This window comes from Ambystoma mexicanum, chromosome 11 (genome assembly GCF_040938575.1).
Source record: "Ambystoma mexicanum isolate Mex_15411 chromosome 11, UKY_AmexF1_1, whole genome shotgun sequence".
Taxonomy (NCBI): Eukaryota; Metazoa; Chordata; class Amphibia; order Caudata; family Ambystomatidae; genus Ambystoma; species Ambystoma mexicanum.
Window position 1 is genome coordinate 1,450,160,955 of NC_090934.1, and position 21,945 is coordinate 1,450,182,899.

At 41.8% G+C, this 21,945-nt stretch overlaps 1 protein-coding gene across 3 annotated transcripts in view; it reads right to left on the bottom strand.

Annotated features, from left to right (window-relative positions):
• Positions 1–21,945, bottom strand: part of SPG21 (SPG21 abhydrolase domain containing, maspardin) — a 328,600-nt gene that overhangs the window by 157,944 nt on the left and 148,711 nt on the right. For all 3 annotated transcript variants that reach the window (XM_069625084.1, XM_069625086.1, XM_069625085.1), the window contains one exon: positions 17,360–17,454. In XM_069625084.1, the coding sequence (XP_069481185.1) occupies positions 17,360–17,422 (63 nt within the window). In that variant the 5' untranslated portion in view covers positions 17,423–17,454. The remainder of the gene's footprint in view (positions 1–17,359; positions 17,455–21,945) is intronic.

Below are 21,945 nucleotides of genomic sequence, written 5' to 3' on the forward strand. Positions count from 1 at the left end.
ATTGTTAATTTTGACGGGATCTCATTACTTTCTTCTTCATAATGTTTTGACTCATCCACATTTGCAAAAAACTTTGCTAATCTTAGTTTTCTGGTAAAGCAATGCAGATCAATTCTTGATTGTCTATAGTCATACTTTCCCGTCAAACTGAAAGACAGTCCTTTTTCCAAAACTTTCATTTCCATATTGGTTAATGATTTATTTGACAAATTAACCACTTGCAATTGTTGGTCCATTTGTATTATTTCTTGTTTTTCCCAGAGCCCATCCGACGGCCTGATGATTGGCTTCGTTTTTTGGGAATATCTATTTGGTGCACATTTGGATACGAATTTGAATATGGTTTATATATGTTTTATATTATTTTTATGTAAGTCAGCATGCATTTTGATAAGGTTTAATACATTTGATATCAAATGGATATAGTTTAAGTATTTCAAGAATGTTTGATATATTTTTGATTGATAGGGCCGGCTTAAGATTGTGATGGTGTAGGGGTGCGGTTTACAACCGGACAAATAGCTTTTTGTGGTGCGCTGAAAAACACTGCTTTTTGAGCTATTAAGAGGCTATTCAGAAAACTAGGATTATGAACAGCTACAGCTACGATGAGGGAAAAACACCTCCAGGAAGTTTCAGGGGTTTTGAGGATAGTTCTAGACCTTATTATTTTATGGAAAAAGGTGATCTGGAGATTGTTCAGGACCAGTGGATGGATCGTGAGACCGGTGACCTTTGCAAGAACATGGTTACACTTTCTGTTGGCAGTAAGCCGCCTCTTACTGTTACGGCTATGGGGGAAGTCTACTGGAGATTGCATTCAAGACATCAAGGAGCATGTCCCCATAACCGTTGCTAATATGGTAATGGCGACAACGTGATTCTGGAGCAACCAACCACGGCCGATGCAGGGTCTGAGGACCGTGGATATGAATCTATGGTTTTGCAGGCAGACGCAGTGATGACGCCAGATTCGGATTATGTCCTATTGCCACATCAGAAAAAACGGGGGCACCAAGCGTACCTGGTATCGGAAAGCCTGCTATCTGGCAAGTATGTTTTAAAGTGAGCACGTGTATTTTGTAGGGCATAAGAAGTTGCTATAGTTAAAAATATGCATCTTTATTTTGGTTTACAGCCTTTAACCGATAAAGTGTTCAGCAGTGAGAAGAACCAGGCTGTAGCAGAAACAATCAATATTTTTTGTGTTTGCTGTTCAAACCAAATTGAAAACCCACGGGATTCTGAAAATAATCTGTGTAAAACCTGCGTTTCACTAATGGAAATCAACAGTGTTAAAAATGATATGGTTATACCGGGGTGACCTGGATCGATATTCTGGCCATGAAAAAGGTTTTTTACAGCCATTGTTGTGAAAACAGGTTTAAAACAACACTTTCACAGTTGATGCTCAAGGCACAAAATTGATGACACTCCGACAGCACACTCACAAATGTTTGGAAAAAGCTTACACATATAATTCTCTACGTAAAATATGTCACATGCTGAGTTCTAAAGCCATGTAGAAATCATGCGAGTGACGCAGTCACTAACACAACTAAGGGTCGGTGAAGGAACTGAACGATGCATATCTAAAACATTGTTTTGCCCATACAAACGGCAAATAATACCCCTTTGAAAATTATTGAGAAAACAGTTCGCAAGTGGGGGGATAAAGTATATCAAGTACAGCATGGTAGAGCAATGTGCATGGAACCCCGTGAACTGACTTATGAGGATTGAAACTGTAGATGTTTTCCTACGTATTTGCGATTATTTGCAGGAAATAAACAATGAACATCTGCTGAAAAACGATCAATTTAATGTGAAACCAGTTGTTGGTTATGTACAGCGATTATTTCTGGATTTACTTAAAGAGCATCTGGGTACTATATGTCCAAGGCTGATGTGTTATTTGGAAGCACCAACTGAAATATACAGAAGGAAATGTAACAATCATTTATGCATCGCAAACATATGCGTCAACACCAGTCACCCACTAATGGGCAGTTCACTCGCACTGTGATTCCTAGCAGCTATAGCGCTATTCAAAAATGCAATTTCCATTTCAGGAAACTGTTCTAGCTTACAGAGTAAACGCCCACATTTCGTGATCTTTGGTTGCATCGTATTTCTGTTGCAAGGCACATATTTTTGCTTTTAACATGGAACGCTTGTTACATGTACCTTTAAATAAACTGTTACGTTTAGGGATAGAAATACCATACACACAGATCTTTAAGAGCGGTAGTATTCTAGCAGAGAACAAAATCACTTGTTAATCATAAAACATTATAAGTCATTCATAAACACGCTTGTAAACAATTGTTTCTAGGCACGACAAGACAAGGAAGGGAAGACAGAAGGAGGACAAAACAACGATCTTACTAGGCCTTGAAACATTAAACTATTACATCTTGTGTCACTTGTTTGACTACAGTTTTGTTAACAGATATTTAAATTGTAAGGGTGTTGAAGAAGGAAGCAGACATAAAAAGGTGGCATTGTGGTGGTTATAGACTTATTAGTGCATAAAAAGGCCCTTACTTCCCCCATCTTCTAGAAGGGGCCCCCCTGCCTCAAATGGACTGTCATAATGTCTGTCAAATCAAAGTCCACCGTCCTGTGTCGCAACCTACTTCTATCCCTCAAACTACAACTAAAAGATAATCTAACAGAAAATTCCTTCGTGAAGAGAAAGTCTTCTCTCTTCTTCTGATGCACGGATAGTGTTCAATAGAATGTTCCCTTGCAAAAAGAATGCCAGGGGCAATGACTCCCTTCCCTTTGCTTGCGGGTTTCACATAGCGTTTATACAATTCTACGTCCAGGAGAATGGTTCCCTTCTCCTGGTATAGATCGATAGTGTTTCCAGCAAAGTTTACAAGGTCTTTTTTCATCCTTTTTATTCTTTCAAAAAATGATAACACTTCTGAAAGAATAAAAAGGATGAAAAAAGACCTTGTAAACTTTTCTCACGACAAAGCTTTCCCATACTCCACAGAAGGTCATAAATTTGGGAATAACCAACAGGGACCTAACAATAAAAGACGGGTACATTTTCGTGATACGTCTTTCAGTTCCAGCGATGAAGGTAGTAATGGCCCCGAAGGTTCAGGTGTACAAGGCTCCAGTAGGGGCAGAGGCCAGAGGGTATCGAATCGACAAAGGCAGAATGGCTCTTTTTTGGGAAAGGGCCCAGATCGAGGAGCATTGAATGGCCAAATGCAGACTCGAAGCAGATCAAGGAATCAATGGTAGTTAATCTATCCAATTACCAGCTGAATGAGAAAGAGGAGGCAGTCCTTAACAAGGGTTTGAATTTTGTGACTACTAAGAAACATGATCCGTTCGAATTCAGGACTGAATTTCTGGGGTTCAGGCGTAAAGTACACCTTAACAAATATTTCAGTGGAGGGAAAGATTTTACCAGTGGTTTAAGAAATAAATCCACCTTCAATGCTCCTACCTATAGTCATTCTCCTGAATCCATGGTATTTGAAAAACAGGTATTGTCAGAAGTACACAAAATAGAACTAATGGATAATCGGCATCATTTCAATTTTAGTAATATCCAACATGCCCTCAGAACCAAATTAGCCAAAAACAAAGAGGTTATAGTTAGATAGGCAGACAAAGGTGGAGCTATAGTTTTACTAAATCGTGTTGACTATATCAATGAATGTATGAGGCTTCTCAGCGATGAAGAGTTATTGACCCCTTAAGAGTGACCCCACTATGGAATTAGTTGCTATTATCAAGGACACAGTGTCAAGTGCTCTTGAGGCAAAAATGATTAGTCAACAGGAGTCTGAATACCTCATAAGAGAACAGGGAAGGGTCCAGGTGTTTTATATATTACCCAAAATACACAAAGGTTTAATCAATCCACCTGGTCGACCTATAGTCTCAGGGGTAAGTTCAATTCTTAAACCCTTGTCTAAATATGTAGATTTTTACCGGATAAATAAAATTGAGAATCTTGAGTTCACCCCAGGACGCAATTTATTAAATTAGCCTTGACATACAATCCCTTTATACAGTAATACCACAAAGAGCTACTCTAGAAGTGGTAGAGGAAATTTTGCGCAACAAAGAGGACGGACATCCAGTCAGTAGTGCTTTCATCATGTGGTGTACCGAATTTACACCAATTAAAAACTTCTTTCAATTTCAAGGGAGATTTTATCAGCAAGTGGAAGGTACGGCAATGGGGGCAGCTATGGCCCCAAACCTAGCTAACCTATATGTTGAATTTTTTGAAAAAACTGATCAATTCTGAAAACAATCCCTATAGAATCCATCTACGTAAGTGGTTGAGATATATAGATGATGTTTTCATCATTTGGGATGCTTTAAAGAAGAAGCTGCCACCTTTGTAGATTGGCTCAATACCCAAAACAGATATCTTAAATGCACTAAAGTTATAGGAGAGCTAGAAATTCATTTTCTTGATATTACCATATTTCATGATTTGGGGGTGCTGAAAGTAAGACCATTCAGCAAAAGCACTGACAAGAATGCTCTTTTAGATTACTTGAGTCACCATGCCAAGCACATAAAATCTAACCTACCATTTGGACAGTTCATTAGGCTAAAGAGAAACAGCAGCCTAAAACAAGATTCTTGCAAAAGTGCGGATACCTTGATCAACAAACTTACTGAGAAAGGCTATCCTAACCAGTTAATAAGAACATCGGCCAAAAGAGCTTACAACATCAATCGTGAGGCCTTACTGGAGAAAAGAGAGAAATCAGACAAAAAAACTGGAATAGTATTTGTGAACACTTTTTCAAACTTATCTGATAAGATCAAAAACATTGTTAATAAGACTTGGAAGAAAGTCTACAACAATAAAGAAACCCCCGCAACTTGTGGCATTTAGAAGAAGCCAGAATCTGAAAAACATGCTGGTAAAGAATGACATCTCCGAAACACAGAAACCTGTGCCCCGTCAAACCACTCTTTGGGGTTTCCCTACTATTAAAGGCCATTTTCCATGTGGTCAGTGTACTATGTGCAGATTTACTAAGGAAACTATTCATGTCAATATCGGTTTAGAAACAGATTGGGAACTAGGTGAGATGACGAAGTGCAAGACAGAAAATGTCATTTATATGATTACGTGCCCTGTGGTCTGAAATATATCGGGAAAACTAACAGAAACTGTCGCATCAGTATGATAGAGCATCGGAGTTATATTAAAAATAAAGTGTTAACTGCACCGATGTTAAAACATTTTGTAGAAAATGAACATAGTCATGAAAGTTTTGAATGGACTATTCTGAAAAAGGTTACAGGTTTGAACAAAAATGATACGGACTGCAGATTGGCAAATTTTGAGCAAAGTCATATTGATGGGTTAAATGAAGGAATTGATTGGCATCATGTGAAATTATGATTGTTATACTATTGTTTTTTGAAGTACCTTGATCACTGATGTTGTCTTCCTCTAGGTTGAGAACTGTTTGAAATACGAGTAAGAAGCACTATATGTAATCGTGATTGACTTATTATTAGACAAGTCCATCCTATGGCAATATGCAGTAAGAAATATTTGGGCACCAGTGTACCATCATGTTAGTACTCATGGCATTCCGGACACATTTTCCCACCCACTGAATGAGGTGTGGATTGTTTCAACATCTAATAATATCAAGGCATTTTTGTACTGCTAGCGGTGGGTATGAGGCCATTTGCCGTTATGATACTGTCTTTTGAACTGTATCTAATTGATATATTTCATTGCACATCAGTGTGCACCACCCAGACATTTATTTCAAGGAAATGGGGTATCTGCCAGCAAACGTTCATTGTGAAGGAGCTTTGCGATATGTATTGTTTACTATATCAGCTCTGTTTTTCTTGCACAATCCAATATGGCGCCCGATCTGCCCAGGGTGTTTACCATATGTGAGAGTTTGTCGTTTGTTTTACACTACTTGTTGAAACCGGAACTCTAGAGCATTTCCGGCATAGCGCATTGTGTTCCATTGGGGACTAATGTTCCAGGTAAATGTTTGGTAGGGTATTGATCGTTTTTTTTACTGATCATTGTGAAAATAAGTTTTTGAGAAAGATTAGTGTTGTTATAATGGTGTAATGATGATGCGGCTGTACGTAGAATAACTAGCTCGTCCACTCGCGTCAGTGGGACACATTTTATGATGTGGATCAGCGTCTGTAAATGTGCTGTGAACCCTTTTTGGAAAATATAAAGCAAGATGGGCATCCCCCATTTGTATTGTTGAGTTGAATCACTTTAGTGCCGCTTGAAGGGAAGTGACACATTTGTTTATCTATTGTGTCTTTTCAGTGGTGTACGTACTAATTGGCACGGTTTGGACTAATCGGAAATCTTGGTCCAGTAATGGACAGATACCAGGAGAGTGGTTATTAAATGATGAACCGCTCAGGTAATTTATCTTTGGGTTTGAATTAGCAATAGTTGTGCTAGTTCTCATACTGCGCTGGCCTAACAGAGGTGATGGTCGGCTTTGTTTCTTGCAGACCGCTGTTGGGGTTCTGATGCTACTTATAAGCATAGTGTGCACTTTAAGTACTTGATCTTTCAGGCACTAGGCAACTAATGTAAAGAAGATAGTTGCAGGAGACTCAATCACCATTCAAAGGTAAATAGTCTCTGTAGATTTACAATTCAGTGTATGTTATAACCGTTTTGGTAGCTTGCCTTTATGAATTTGTTAAGATATAGGCTAGCTTGTTCTATCTGGGAGCATTTTTCTCATGGCCACTAATATAGGTTTTTCTATTTGTTTTTAGAAACTGCCCTCTATTTGAAGTTTTGTTGATCCTTGAACTATTGGTGTTGAAGGAATCCACTTCTCTAACAAAAATTCCCCCAATGAATGTTCCGTCATTGAAGACATTGTGAACAGAAACATGTTGGGATTTTATTTTCAGGGACACATGTTGGAAAATGTATATTATATGTATGGTCTTGGTTATATGTTGTAACTTGTTTTATGTGATGTATTTATGATTTACACAGGTGATTTCCTTCAATTGAAGGTTGTTCAAGGGAAAGATATGGGTGTTTGTTTTTAAAAAAAAATGTATGAATTCTTTTACAATGAATAAACATTTCAGAAACAAATAATTTTTTTAATGAATTGAATTGAAATTTAGTATTATACTGCGGTTGTGCAGGACATCCATGTTTTCAGGTTGTTCTGTATCAAATGATTTTACCTCCATTGTTGGGCCAATGAGATAACGGTGCTTTGATTACACTACACTTTTCTCCTTAGTGTATTTAATATAAAGTGACCAATACAAAACTGCTCAGCAACATCGTTAGTTGCAGGATCTTTCTCAGCAATGTCATGAAATAAGACTGCATCATGTGAATGAATGAATGAATTAATGAATGAATGACAACCATCTGTCTCAGTGTCCCAAAACTGGGATTCTATCGGTAGACCATGTTGCCCCCATCTCTTTCTCTTTTCAGTCGCTGCCTTCAGTAGTGCCCTTCTCTATGGCCTTGCTGCAAAAGGTGTGCATCATCATGAGTGACCTTTGACACCAACCTTCCTTTGAAAAATCAAGTAATGCTGCCACTCAATTGACTTTCTCTGACATGCTTCTCCTGGGGATGCTCCCTACTTTCTCCTTGCACACAGGATAGTGATATGACTTGCATTTGTGATGTTCAACTTGTCCCTTGCATTGGCATGTATTCCAGCAACTATTTGTGAAAGCCAGGACCAACTTTAGAGGGACCAAAAGCTTGTAGTCCACCTCATTTGAGGCCAAAATATGTTTTTTTATTACGTTGACTTATACAGCGCCCCATTACCATTTGTATAGTCTCCAGGTGCTCACATGGCTCTGTAACAAAGTGGGTTGGGTGGGTTAGCAAGGGAAGAGGGATAGGATAGAGGTTGTGCTCTTCCTGTTGGTGCTTATAGAACCAGAAGAAACTGGCATCTGTGCACGTCGGCTTTCTGAGTGTGTTTGGATTGTGTGCACTGAGATCATTGGGTCCGGAGGGGCAATGTCCAGTGTCTGGGTTGTTTGCTGCAGTTTGTTCTTTTGGTGGCTGTGAGAGTTGTTGGTTTGTGTGAGGTAGGGCTGACCTGTTGGTTTGTGTAGGGTATGTTTGGGGTATGCTCCAAAGAAGCGAGGAGCAGGGAGGGTTAGTACAGTGTGGTTGTTTTGTTGTTGGTTCCCGAATCCGTATTATCAGTTCATTGTCTCAGGTCCGTGATGAGATTGTGTGAGGTGCCCGTTATTGTGCTACTCACGTTATTGTGCTTTTCAGTTGTTTTCTGAAGGGGAGGTGGTCTTCAGGCGTTCTTATCTGCTTTGTGATTGAGTTCCTGTCACAATTCAAGGCACACCCTTAGAGCAATGAGCTTACCAGAGAGAAGGTTGAGATCGCCAAAATATCCTTTACCACTCCGACCTGGATGAAGGACAAGTCCCCAGGCAAGAAGGCGGAGCACCTTGTATAAATAACAGACCTTCCCAATGATAAACCCTTATAGCTGCGAATAATAAGAGCTAGAGGAGCGCATCAGTTGAAAGGGTGCAGGATCCAAAGTGCAGGAAAACACCAGCCTCACAAGAATGGAACGTTTGCATGCGCGGTCAGCTGATGCAATACGCCAACTTGCAATCTGCCAGGAAACTGTAGCAGGCGCGAGGAAATCCAAAAGTTGCGCCGGCTGGGACTCAGCAAGGAAGCTGTAGAGGACGCGAGGTAGGCGAGTTTGAATCCAATTGAAGGATCGGCGTGAATGCTGCAAAGTATTTGTAGCAGACGTGGTACATGCAGGAACGTGACGGATCTTGAAGGCATCGCAGGGTAAGTATAAGGATTCAAACAGAGATCAAAACTGATTTCAAATGCGTGAGGAAACACACGGAGGATCGCTGAAAAGCAGGTAACGGTAGTTTCAGAAAGAACAGTAATCAGAAACACCGATTCCCACTGCAAAGAAGTTTAAATAGACTTACAATGACATGGTACGCGATGCATAGCGCACTGTGTCACGTGACCAAGAAGGGGCGTGGAGTACCAGGATCCCAAGCGATGTGACTGAGCGCCGCTGCAGTGTTGCCATGGCAACTTCCCAAGCAATCTCCACCTTGTTTAGAACTGCCTGGCAGCCATTCTGTAAGCCATTCTGTAAACGGATGGCTCCCCGGCATGGTATCTGCCGGCAGTAAAGGCAGGAGACCAGGACCGGTGGCATGCATGACAGTTCCATAGATTGGTGATTAGGTGTGAACACGGTTCCTGTGAATTTTCTTTTTTTCAAAGTGTTTTGTTTCAATTTGGAGGTCATTGCTTGGTCTTAGGTTTCTTCCTGATTGGTAGTGGTTGATTTTGGCTTGACGAATGGGGCTTCGTGTTCGTTTAGTGATTTCGTTATTTATGGGCGATGTAGAGAGCTTAGAAGTTAATGTGTTTTTTTATTTTGTTATTTACTGGGAGCCAGTGTAGGCTTCTCTGGGCAGGTGTGATGTGGTTTCTTCTCTTTAGTCTCAGGAGTATCCTTGCTGCAGTATCTTGGATGCTTTAGAGTTTTTAGTGAACAGTTCTGGCCTTCCGAGGTAAAGGATGGTTGCGTAGTCGATTCTTGATAATACTAAGCAGATGATTGAGAGCACTTGTGTGGGAAGGAGAAGTAGGGTAGGATCCCTCTAATCAATCGCAGGAGGTAGAAGTATTTATTTGCTATTGCACATCCAAAGAACAATGACATTGCTGCTTTGGCTGTATAGCACCCCGTCAAAATGTGCACTTAATTCAAGGCCTTGTACAGAGTCCTCCTTTCTAACCAGTTGCCTAAGGCCATCCTTGCCAAACCTACTTGCTCCCATCCCAAGCAGCTAGAACCCTCCAGACCTACGGGTCAACATTGTAGAAAACATCCTCTGATCCTCCGACACACTCAGATTTCAGAGTACTGAAGCCACTTCAATTCCAGTCAGCCTACAGGCCCTAACCAATGGACTTGCCCCTGACCAGCTTTCCTTGTGTGGCAGTCTTCCTAACTTATCTCATCTACCTTTTCTCGCTCCATCTGCTTAAGAACTCTGAAGTGGCCTCTTGCAGTGTATACTACATAAATGCAGTAAATTAATATTTACAAGTACAGCAACGAATTAGTGAGGGAATAGGCATTCTGACAATCGTGGGCACAATTCTCCTGCCGAAATAACCAAAATGTACAAAACCGTTCGGATTTCATAAGTGGCTGAAAACGTACAAAAAAATGTATTGGCCTGCCAATGAATGCATTAGTCCCAAACACCAATCTGTGATTCAATTAATTATACTTTTTCAACAAACCTGGTTAGTCCAAGATGTGAAAGCAATGAATTCCAATGCTGGGTGGAGAGAACTTTCCTGGGAATCCCACCCATCTTTGTGTGGAGTGGTGGGTGTGCCCACCCCTGCCTATTGATTGCATGGAAATCCTTCTGGGAAAGTGTCTTTATTCACATAAGGGCTATCTCCGTCTCCAACTGGAACTGGAGAAAGATACGTTCCCATCCGGTATTATTGGCAGCTATTATAATTTTTTCCACTAAGCTGGGCCGTAGCCTCACCACTCAAGGTAATGCCAGATCTGCTAAAAAAGTAATCAATAAATCTTCCATATACAAAACCAAACAAAAATCAGTCCTAAAAGAAATATAAAATGCTGAATGTATTTGATCAATATTCAATGCATCTAGAAGTCATGTTGCATAAAGATCCGAGACAACATGTATACTTTTTTTTTTTATTATTGTGGCTGATAAATCACCCTTTCAATACCATTCACAAAACAAGAGAATATTTAAACATGAATACATAAAATAATCAAGTATAAAGAAATTTTGCAACATACAATTTTAAAAGAGTACAAAGTAACATAAAAGTGTGTTCACTCGCATGAAACAAGCTTAAAACATAAAACTTGGTTTCATACCTAAATAAACGGACTAATTATACACTGCTGGACATAAAACGTATCAATTAGCATGTTTCTTTTGGCAATTTGTCCTGTGTATTCATCACTCGCCAGTTTTATTTCTGGTAAACAATTCGGAATTGCATATCTTATTGACTTTCGTCTCATTTGAAATATTATTTGCCAAGTTTCTTCAGTATCTAAGCCACTATAGGATTGAAGAATTTTTCGAAAATATTTCATTCTTTGGGCTGCTAATGCTGTACATTCAACTACTATATGCTTCAAGGTCTCATCTTTACTTTTACAATAACGGCATAGTATATTTCCCATTCTTAAGGGGTACCATCTGGCCAGGATTTCTTTTGTTCGCCATGCATTGAACCTAAGACGCATGAGATCTCCACGGTGCTCATCGTTAGGAGATTTTAGAAGTTAGGCCTCAGCTGAACCATAACGCTTCAAGAGAAAAGGATTTTTATTGAAGTCTTTATACTTCAAACATCGTTCTTTTGTTTTTATCCAATCAGTTTCCCATAGCTTGGTTTTTGAGCTTTCATTTGATTAGAAATTAATAATTCCTGTGTAATGTTCGCCTCGTGGAGATACTTATGGAACTTAAGTTTCCATGAGCTGATAAAATTATCATTTGAGTTTTGTAGGTAGTCAGAAAGAAGTGATAGCAGACCACTGGTGGTGTTCGTTGCAATACATTTGCGAAACAGAGTACACATTGTCCACTTATGATTTGCATTCAGGGATATAAGACTCAGTTCAAATCGAAATAGAGAAATAGGGATGGATGGCGGAAGGTTTAGCAATGTTTTCCAAAATCTACTTTCCATACCATCCCAGAAAGCCTCATTCTTCCATTTTTTTGACTTTGCACCATATAATAATATTGGTATGGTTTTCGGTTTATAATAACCCAAAATGGGGGAAGATGGACAATTTACAATATTTTGCATGTATAATACAGGCTTGTGATATGCTTTTATCTAATTTACTTTTTAGAGATAGATCATAGGGCAGATCGGAGTGGTTATTTACATTTACACCTAGGTAAATGTAGGACGAAACCGACTGTAGATCTATATTCTCTATTTTCCAATTTATTTTCTTATTGCGATGTTTTAAAAAGGTCCAAATTGGATTATTTGAGTCTTCTTCTTGTTTATGGAAAGCATGTTGTTCCTGGCATAGTCACTTAGGGCTTTTAGCATATTACGAAGACCTATAAGGGTCGTGGAGATGAGGACAATATCGTCCGCATAGAGTAACCATCTAAGAATATGATTTCCTAGTTTTGGAGAATCCTTTACAACCCCCTCAAAACTTCTGCCCATGTCGTGGATGACAAAATTGAAGAGGGCTGAAGCAAGGATACACCCTTGCTTCAGCCCTCTTGATGTGGTTATCGGAGCTGATAAATCACCCTCCAGGTTCATTCTAATTTGTACGGTGGTCTGGTCATGAAACTATTATCCACTTCAAGATGTACCAAGGACATTTATGGTCCATCAATTTCTTAACTAGTTCTTCCCTCGGAACCGAGTCGAAAGCGGTCCGGAAGTCCACAAATGCGATGTAAACAGGCTGTTTATTTTGCTGGTTTGAGGTTATAATTGCATTCAGAACTATAAGATTGACACCGGTTCCAAGACCCTGGATGAAACCCGTTTGATAGGGGTACCGCAGATTGTTCTCTGTTAACCAATTGTTGAAATCCTGCAATATTAATCTTGCAAAAAATAAATTCCCGGACAGCCCAATAACCCAATAGGTCTGTACGAGGATGCTTCCATTCTGTCCTGCTTTTTATTAAGTGGAATGATTATGGATTTTTTCCACGATAAGGGAATATTGCCCTCACAGTTGACTCGGTCGAAGATCTTCTGCAGAATTGAGGCCCATCTTTCTGGGTTAGCTATAAGCATGTTGTTATCTAGACCATCTGGGCCCGGAGCCTGTGACCAACTTAACTTAGAGATAGAGTGTAATAAGTCGTCTCTATCAAACTTTACTTCATGGTCTTCCCGGTCTGTTTCCAGATTCACCACACAATTCTGTAGAGGAGGTTGGTAGATTTGGTGATAATACTTAATCCAAGTTCTGTCCCCTATAGGATTTATTTGTGTGGAAGCTTGTGTGCTATGAGTAGCTTCATTCATCAGGGCCTATATACCTGCCGTGGATTTAGACGCTATTCGTGTCAACATTAGTTCACTGTCTTGTTGAAATTTTAACAACTTCCTCCGACAAAGACCATTTTTATAACAGTTTTAATGTTTTTGTTCTGAACAACCTCTCAACTAAAGGGAGGTTTTTCAATTGTCGTAAATTATGTTTTAAATTTGATTTTTTAATTTTGAGAAGTGGATCAAATGCATGTAGATGCATGTTACTGTGCTTATGATTGCCAATTCGAACTTGCGCATATTTTTGATTTGCTGTAACGTAACACTGAAGTTAAAATGGAGTCAAATCGTCAGACCATTTTATGTGGTTTTTGCTGATGTTTGACAGTAATTGCCCCTTGAACACTTCAACTTTCTCTCTTTCCTCATGGACATTCCACTCCCAGGACAGGCAAACTTGGTTATGGTCACTCATCTTTGTTGGTTTTACAATAAGAGATGTTACCATGTTTACAAATGCTTGGTTAGTATATATGTAGTCTAATGTTGCTTTAAAGGGACCTCTATGCCATGTAGGTTGTGATGGAACATCACCATGAATTGCTCCATTCAGCATTACATACTGCCGTTCCCTCATTAACCTACTCCATCTACTTTCCTCTGGATTACGAGTCTTAGAGGGTGATGAAATTATATGTAGATTTAAATCACCCACTATCATAACTATATTGATATGCTTCTCTAGTATGATTGCGTCAAGGACCGTTTCAATGTGGATAAAAAAAAATATGTCAGGCGACAATTGAGCTCAGCCCCAAAAGATATTGATTATAATCATGAAATTGATGCCCCTTTGGATTTTGACTTCTTGTATATATGGAGTAGGAGATCTAAAAGCACAAGATCTAAAATGTTTACAATTTTTAGTGGCCACCAGGAGGCCAGCCATAGGACGTCCTCTGGGTTAAATAATTGCTGGAATCATCAACACATTAAAGCCATTCCAAACTGGAATGTCAACCAGCCATGGCTCCTGGAGGATGACTATGTCAAGAAGATTCAGATCACTCTCTCTAAAATTGACAAAGTGCCGAAATCCACACATGTTCCAGGAGATTAGCTGGATGGATTCTAGTATTTGTCATTGTTATGCTCCATTAGAAAGGTCTCTCAGGCCATTTTGGGTGTTACTTTGCATATTATTCTTTTGTGCATTAGCGGTTTGATCAACTCCATATACTCTCATAACACTTTTTACTACGGCTTGTTCCTGATATTTATGAATCAATGATTGTTCTTGGATTAGTAAGAATCCAATGTCATATAGAGCAGCTCTTGCACCCCATATGGTGTTCGAGACTACACCTTAGCGAATGATCATCCGTACATTTGAAAGATCCAGATAATCTAAAAATTCATTTAGGTCAATGTCCACAGTAGTGATATCTTGTAGGCTTGGAATTTCACTGCATATATTTCGTATGCTAGCTCGATTCAGGTCGTACTTTAAAAAAGGATGACCACAGCATTTAATCAGTAACCGATGATAGTTCACATATTTTTGATGGTCATGACATCCTGTTATTTTATTTTTATTCACTGGAGTCCAGGCAGGAGACTGGACTGATTGAGTTTGTATTTTAGATTCAATACGTAATGAAGTGTTTAATTAATTACTGACCGTATTTAATGGATTGGGGCCATTTAATGTTGGTTGCTATGAGGGAACGGGAAGGAGGTGTTCCTTTTTCTCAAGAGAACTACATTTTGGTTCTTGCCTTATTTTTATATATTCAGCAACTGATTTTTTTTTTTTTTTTATTTCCTCCCGTATCTGTTCAGATGTTAGACTTGGAAGGTCAGTATCAACAGATTGTGTCGAGTTCTTCACTGGCAGCGGAGACTGCAACTGGGAAGCCAAAGATGCTACTTGTTCAGAATCTTCCGATAATTTAACTAAATCATCTAAGGGTTTGTCTTCCATAGGTTTTAACAAGGATGCTTCAGTAGTTTTATCACTCAACTGCCTTTTTAGTTTAATAAAGTCTGAAATACCTTTTTTTTTTAATGTCAGTTTGTATTCCCAGTGTAGACAGAATTTTTATGAACCGTCTCGTTTTAGACCTTGCCATTTTAGTAAAGTTCCCGGACCTTCTTCCTTCCGTTCTTTTTAAGCCTGCTTGCTCTTCTCCCCACTTAACAGCTGGGCCGACTTTAATAGATTCAGAAGTTGAAGTTGGAGCAGATATTCATTTTGAGTCTGCTAGAAATGTACAGTTGGTCAGGTTTCAGACCCCCCCTCAAAGGGGGCACAGTTACTTTATTTTTTTTTATCATTGGATATAGAATTCTTTGTTAAGGGCTGTTCTTCAGGGTTCACTATAACAGCCTGTATATGTGCCCTGGACTTATGTTCTATATTGTGTTCCTGAAGCACAGGAACAGTTTGCGTCTCTATTGTGCTTTGCATGCAAGGTCTAAAGACCTCATATGACTTGGCAGGAAGGTCATTATTATTCTGGTTCTCAGCTAGATTTTTTGCATGTAGCAGTTGTGTTAGCATAGTTGTTTGGTGGTTAATTTTTGGGTTAACCGCTTCATATAAGCGGGCTAGTGCTAGTATTGCCGTGTTCAAGGCTGTCAGAGTATTATTTACCGTGTTCGTGGCCGAGTGCAAATTATTTATTGGTGGTGATGTTGTCAATGTATTTGTATTCATGTTAACAGGAGGAGGAGTTGGTGGAATAAGTGAAAGTGAGTGAGAAGATAATTGGTGAAAGGAGGAGTCAATCTGCACGGGGGAGCCAAACATTCCATGTTGCTCACTCTGATTGTGACTCAATCTCCTCAAGTCTTTCCTCGCGCCACGAGACATTGAGGCATGACTTCATTTGATTGCATCAAGTCTCCTGTGTTGGAGTGGATGAACTGGACGTCATCAGCGTCATCTGCTGTTGTGAGGGCATTCTAAGCTTTTCTCAGTTCACATTGAGCTGCTACAGGGCATTCTTTGCTTTTCTAGGACATTTCAATTGCAGAAAGAGATATAGGTGCTACCATTTCCCCATCACGTCCCGCGGGATCACAACTCAATAGGGCCGACTCGATTGTTACATCTGAAATTGTGACACCTGCATCCCTCGGCGCAGAACCCTCCCCATTAGAATTTTGCAAGGCTATGATTTCATCAGTAATCCGGAGTATCCAACATAATCATGGGGCTTGGTCGGATTAGATGTTGCTTCGCCACTGTGAACTACACGAGTTTCAGTGAGCTTTCCCATTAACATGGAATGACTCTGTATTTTGGCGGTTGGTTGTTTGGGAGCAATTACTTTTGTGGTTTTTTGGTCTTGAAACATAAAGGGGAGTCCTGCGTCAGCTCTTGTTTTAGCTGTTCGCATGCTCGACTTTAAAGTTTAGGAATTAAAGGAAATGTCTTGTATGACAATAGTATACGAAGTGAGAGCCTTGCCATTTTTTGGCCTTGCCCAGGACAAGTGGTCATACGACATTGTTCCAAAAGGAGCAGACCAAATCAAAACTGGATAAAATGAAAGAAGGAGGAGCAAGGTAAAAAAAATAAAAATAGAGGGGGGAAACGAGGAGAAAAGAAAAGAGACAAGAGCTATAAAAGAAGAAGAAAGAAAAAGAAAAGGGAGAGAAGAAAAAAAAACGCCTGCACTACATACATCTGCGATAAATTTGGGCTGATAAGTGCTCTATTTTACAGCAAAAGGCAAGCAGAATGATGGGAATAATCACTTATTATATAGAAACTATTGACACTGGAAAATAAAGAAAGTCAACTTCTACGAATGCTCAAAGCCACACGTTGCAGAAATCAATACAGACACGATAGCATTCGCTAAACTAGCATAAGGGCGCTCGCCGCCACACGTTACTGAATGTACTGCTCGCAGCATCCGTATGATCACAGCCACTTGCTATACCCCCAAAAATGCAAACATCAGGAAATCACTGCGAGTGGCAGAACGGAGCAGTATGTGTCAATACAGAAAATAGGAAATATCGTGACAGGCGGGTTCGCACCACAATGCGTTACAACTGTATACAGTCTAAGGCAGACAATTGTTGACAGGCGATGTCAAGCCACATGGACTACTTCAAGAAAGATAACAAGCGCAAGTAATGGCAGCAAGCAAAATAAAGTATTAATACTGCACCCGTGCCACTCCAGCCCAAGACATATGCGGAGAGGGGAGGGCTGCCCGCGTTTCCGTCCAGGGAAGTGGGGGCACGGGGTGTAGGGAGGGTCGCTCTTACCTTTTTAAGAGGCACGGTGCTCCTGAACCAGTTGTAGTCCGGGGAGATCTTAATCTCTCCCATGATGTCTGCAGGGAAAGGCAGTCGCGGGGAGCCTGAAACGAAAGAGGCGAAGCATCAGATCTCGCACTACAAGCCATCCAAGGAAACAGCAGCCCCCGCTCCACCCTCGTGATGCCCCCACACGAGACATGCCTCGAAACCATTGAGGCTTCAGGGTTTCCTGTCCCCCGCCCCCGCCGAGGCTCGCGCCTTACGGCCTGCTGGGATCTGATGGGGTGTTGCTATGGGGAGTGCTACATGTAGACAATGTCGGTTTCACAAGAGCACGATGATCACAGATCGCAATTCTGCAGAGTGTGTGTGGGTGTGGTGTGTATGTGGTGTGTGTGTCCTTCACCTGCGCCAACTAAGCAGCCGCCGCGCGCTTCTAGGCTAGGAAGGAGAGCGCTGCTTCCGAGAGATGCCGCCAGGGATCAGGGCCTCTTGGAGGTATTGGGTCATAATTCGATCCACCAGCATTCAATCATCTCTCGAAGCGCAAACTTCCTTCCTGTGATGGACGATTTGACCGACTTTAGGAGGAAATGGGGGAATAAGAAATTGCATGTCAGTGCTATAAGTGGGCCAGGGCCAGCCGGAGCTGGGCCCCGACAAACTGAAAAAGGTGGGCCCGAGCCGGGGTCCCCTGGTCCCACCACTCCACTGCGGTAGCATTATCCCACCAAGGCAGCAGCCGTGACAGAAGATGCGCCAGCCGTGATCAAGTCAGACAGCTGTGACTATTAACAAGGGGGGTCCTGGGAGTCCCTCTGCCAGACATTAGTCCTGGTTACGAGAGACTTACCCAGAGTCTTTAGCTCACTATCTTTCACAAAGAAGAAATATCCTAGACATATCAGTCTTTGTCCTGCCCTGGGGCAGTCCAGCACCGAAATGCTAGGCAATTCTCCTCTGAACAAGAGTACCAACAGAAACCCCAGACACGTGTTTCGGTCTGGTTGGACCTCATCAGTAGGGTGGATCTGTGCCTCTCTAAGAATAGTGAGCAAGGGGTCCACGTCTGGATTCCCCTAGTAACTTAGGGTGAGACCCAAAGTTACTTAAATATGCAGATTAACAAGGGGGGTCCTGGGAGTCCCTCTGCCAGACATTAGTCCTGGTTACGAGAGACTTACCCAGAGTCTTTAGCTCACTATCTTTCACAAAGAAGAAATATCCTAGACATATCAGTCTTTGTCCTGCCCTGGGGCAGTCCAGCACCGAAATGCTAGGCAATTCTCCTCTGAACAAGAGTACCAACAGAAACCCCAGACACGTGTTTCGGTCTGGTTGGACCTCATCAGTAGGGTGGATCTGTGCCTCTCTAAGAATAGTGAGCAAGGGGTCCACGTCTGGATTCCCCTAGTAATTTAGGGTGAGACCCAAAGTTACTTAAATATGCAGATTAACAAGGGGGGTCCTGGGAGTCCCTCTGCCAGACATTAGTCCTGGTTACGAGAGACTTACCCAGAGTCTTTAGCTCACTATCTTTCACAAAGAAGAAATATCCTAGACATATCAGTCTTTGTCCTGCCCTGGGGCAGTCCAGCACCGAAATGCTAGGCAATTCTCCTCTGAAGAAGAGTACCAACAGAAACCCCAGACACGTGTTTCGGTCTGGTTGGACCTCATCAGTAGGGTGGATCTGTGCCTCTCTAAGAATAGTGAGCAAGGGGTCCACGTCTGGATTCCCCTAGTAACTTAGGGTGAGACCCAAAGTTACTTAAATATGCAGATTAACAAGGAGGGTCCTGGGAGTCCCTCTGCCAGACATTAGTCCTGGTTACGAGAGACTTACCCAGAGTCTTTAGCTCACTATCTTTCACAAAGAAGAAATATCCTAGACATATCAGTCTTTGTCCTGCCCTGGGGCAGTCCAGCACCGAAATGCTAGGCAATTCTCCTCTGAACAAGAGTACCAACAGAAACCCCAGACACGTGTTTCGGTCTGGTTGGACCTCATCAGTAGGGTGGATCTGTGCCTCTCTAAGAATAGTGAGCAAGGGGTCCACGTCTGGATTCCCCTAGTAACTTAGGGTGAGACCCAAAGTTACTTAAATATGCAGATTAACAAGGGGGGTCCTGGGAGTCCCTCTGCCAGACATTAGTCCTGGTTACGAGAGACTTACCCAGATGCCAGTGGTTAAGATTCATTCTAAACCTTCCAGCCATCACCTCTTTGTTTTTGCTTTGTCACCCCGAGTGGGACGGGTATGCCCAGACGTGGGTCCCGTGCCTGCTGGGCCTAGAGACTCAAGCTACTCCTCACTGATGAGCCCCAACAAGGGCGAAACATGTTTGGGGATGCTTGTGGTCTCGTGCAGAAGGGATGTGGCCTAGCAGTTCGGGCTGGACTGCCCCTTTTGGGGTGGGGCCAAGCCTGATTTGCATATGGACTTTCCCTTCTGTAATGGCTTGGCAGGCGAAGAACGGTGGTCTGGAGGGTTGCCCAGAGCAATGCCAGTGGTTAAGATTCATTCTAAACCTTCCAGCCATCACCTCTTTGTTTTTGCTTAGACAGCTGTGACTGACAGAGGTGCCAGCCAATCAACGTTGCTCAAACTGCGCAGCGCTGTGGCTGCCTGGCACTTCTGTCCGTCACAGCATCTCCAAACTAACTTCCTCTCGCGACGATGGCGAGGGTCAGGAGAGGAAGTTGCAGTGCCAGGAGAACCTATGGGCACAGTGATCTAACATGCTTAGATAACCTAGCCTCCAGCTTCACCAACGCACAAACACGCCTCAGACTCAGTGATCTGTGTGCTGCAGAGCAGATTAGATCACCAAGCCCGAGGCGTCTGTCAGAAGCCAGAGGGTCCTGAAATCAGAGACTTCTGCCTAAGCAGAGGGCACATTGACAACGCTGTGCTGCATAGTGCTACCCAACCGCAGGCTGCCCAGCAAGTGTCCCACCACCATCTGAAGCCTGAAGCCCTCTACGCCTGGACAAATGTGCTTTTGATCAGGTTAGCCCAGTATTTGCAGCATGTGTTTCAGAAAGCTAGTTTCCCCAGACCCTGTGGGAAACTCTTTCCCCATTCTGTGTACACCTGACCTGGGAACCTAAAGGGTTTGTCTTACTTGTCCTCCCTGACCCCTTCTGTTCACTGCCTTTGTGGTCTGTCTGTAGCACTTGCCTATCCTTTGTCTGCAGGAATCCTTACACTCCTGTCTCTTGTGCACTTACGTCCCCTCGGCTTTGTGGGCACATCTCTGCCCTAGAGTCCCTGACAGGTTCTCCGAGGAGCTAAGTGGGGGAGAAGGTGGGAGCTGGGGGACAGAGGGTTCCACATAGTGTCTGGGGGTGGAGGTAACACCATCCCCCCCCCCCCAACAAGGATGGGGAGAGGGCTGCACACAAAAAGTGACACCCGAGGGATTGCAACCTTTTGTGCTGCAATCACGGGGGAAACCATTTGTGCACAGCCTATAGACATAGAACCAAATGCAGAGGACAGGCCAAGGAGCATTAGGATAGAGGATAGGTTGGAGTGCTTAGCAGAGGCGATGAAGTTGGAGACATTCAGAAGAGCAGTTTCCGTGGAGTGATGAGCACAACCTGCTTGCAGAGGGGTCTCAAAGGTTGTGCATGTGTAAGCAGTGCTCCAGATAAGATTTTGAGGGGGGTGGGGGGGTATTGTACTCCCTATTTTTAAACTTTGATTTTAAGAGAGTAAAAATGACTTTTCTCCTTCGCAAGAGAGTAAAATATATGTGACATCCGGCCGACGTGTGCAAAAATTGTATGGAAATCATTACTATACGGCAGCTTTCTGCATTGTGACAGAATACACCCTTTCATTATTTCTCTAAGGTCTGGCCATTTGATCTCTCCTGTATATATTTATAAGTTGAAAACACAAAACACTAGCCAATTACATAGTAAAGCAAACACAAATTGTGTTTGTGTGTTTGAGGTACGATAGCAGAATTGTGTTTTGATGTTTAATGAAAATCCTAATTTCTTGGAGCTATAACTACCTAATGGTATGTCAGTGTTATGATACAACAGTGCAGTGAGGCAAGGACTCCATGCTAAATTCTATATGTAATCTCATGGTCAAATGGTTATTTATATAGCACTGTTGGCAAAGCGCTGTACATAGAAAATATTTATCACAATTATCACCAAACCAAAGTCGGTACTCCAGTATTGACCTCAAAAGGATGAAAGGCTGAGTTAGCCTTGCCAGGATTCGACCCTGCAACCTACAGATCACGCACAGATCGCAGCAACCAGTGCTCAACCGGACGAGCTATCTTATTGGCCAATATCCTTCAGAGCTCAGTTAACGGAGTATCGACCGAGGTGTAATAATCGCACTGCCTAGATGTTGGACGAACCATATACGAAGCGTTACATTAAGTTAAATACCTATCTGGATTATCACAGGGACAGGTTTTGCTGAGTTTCTATTTCAATTACAAATGTAACTTTCATGTGTTTGTTTTTGAACAGCACTTGCACTTCGTGGAGAGTCAGGTTTTGGATGTTTTAATTGTAGTCTTGAAGATTTGAAAGGCTAGAACACCTGTGATTGGTG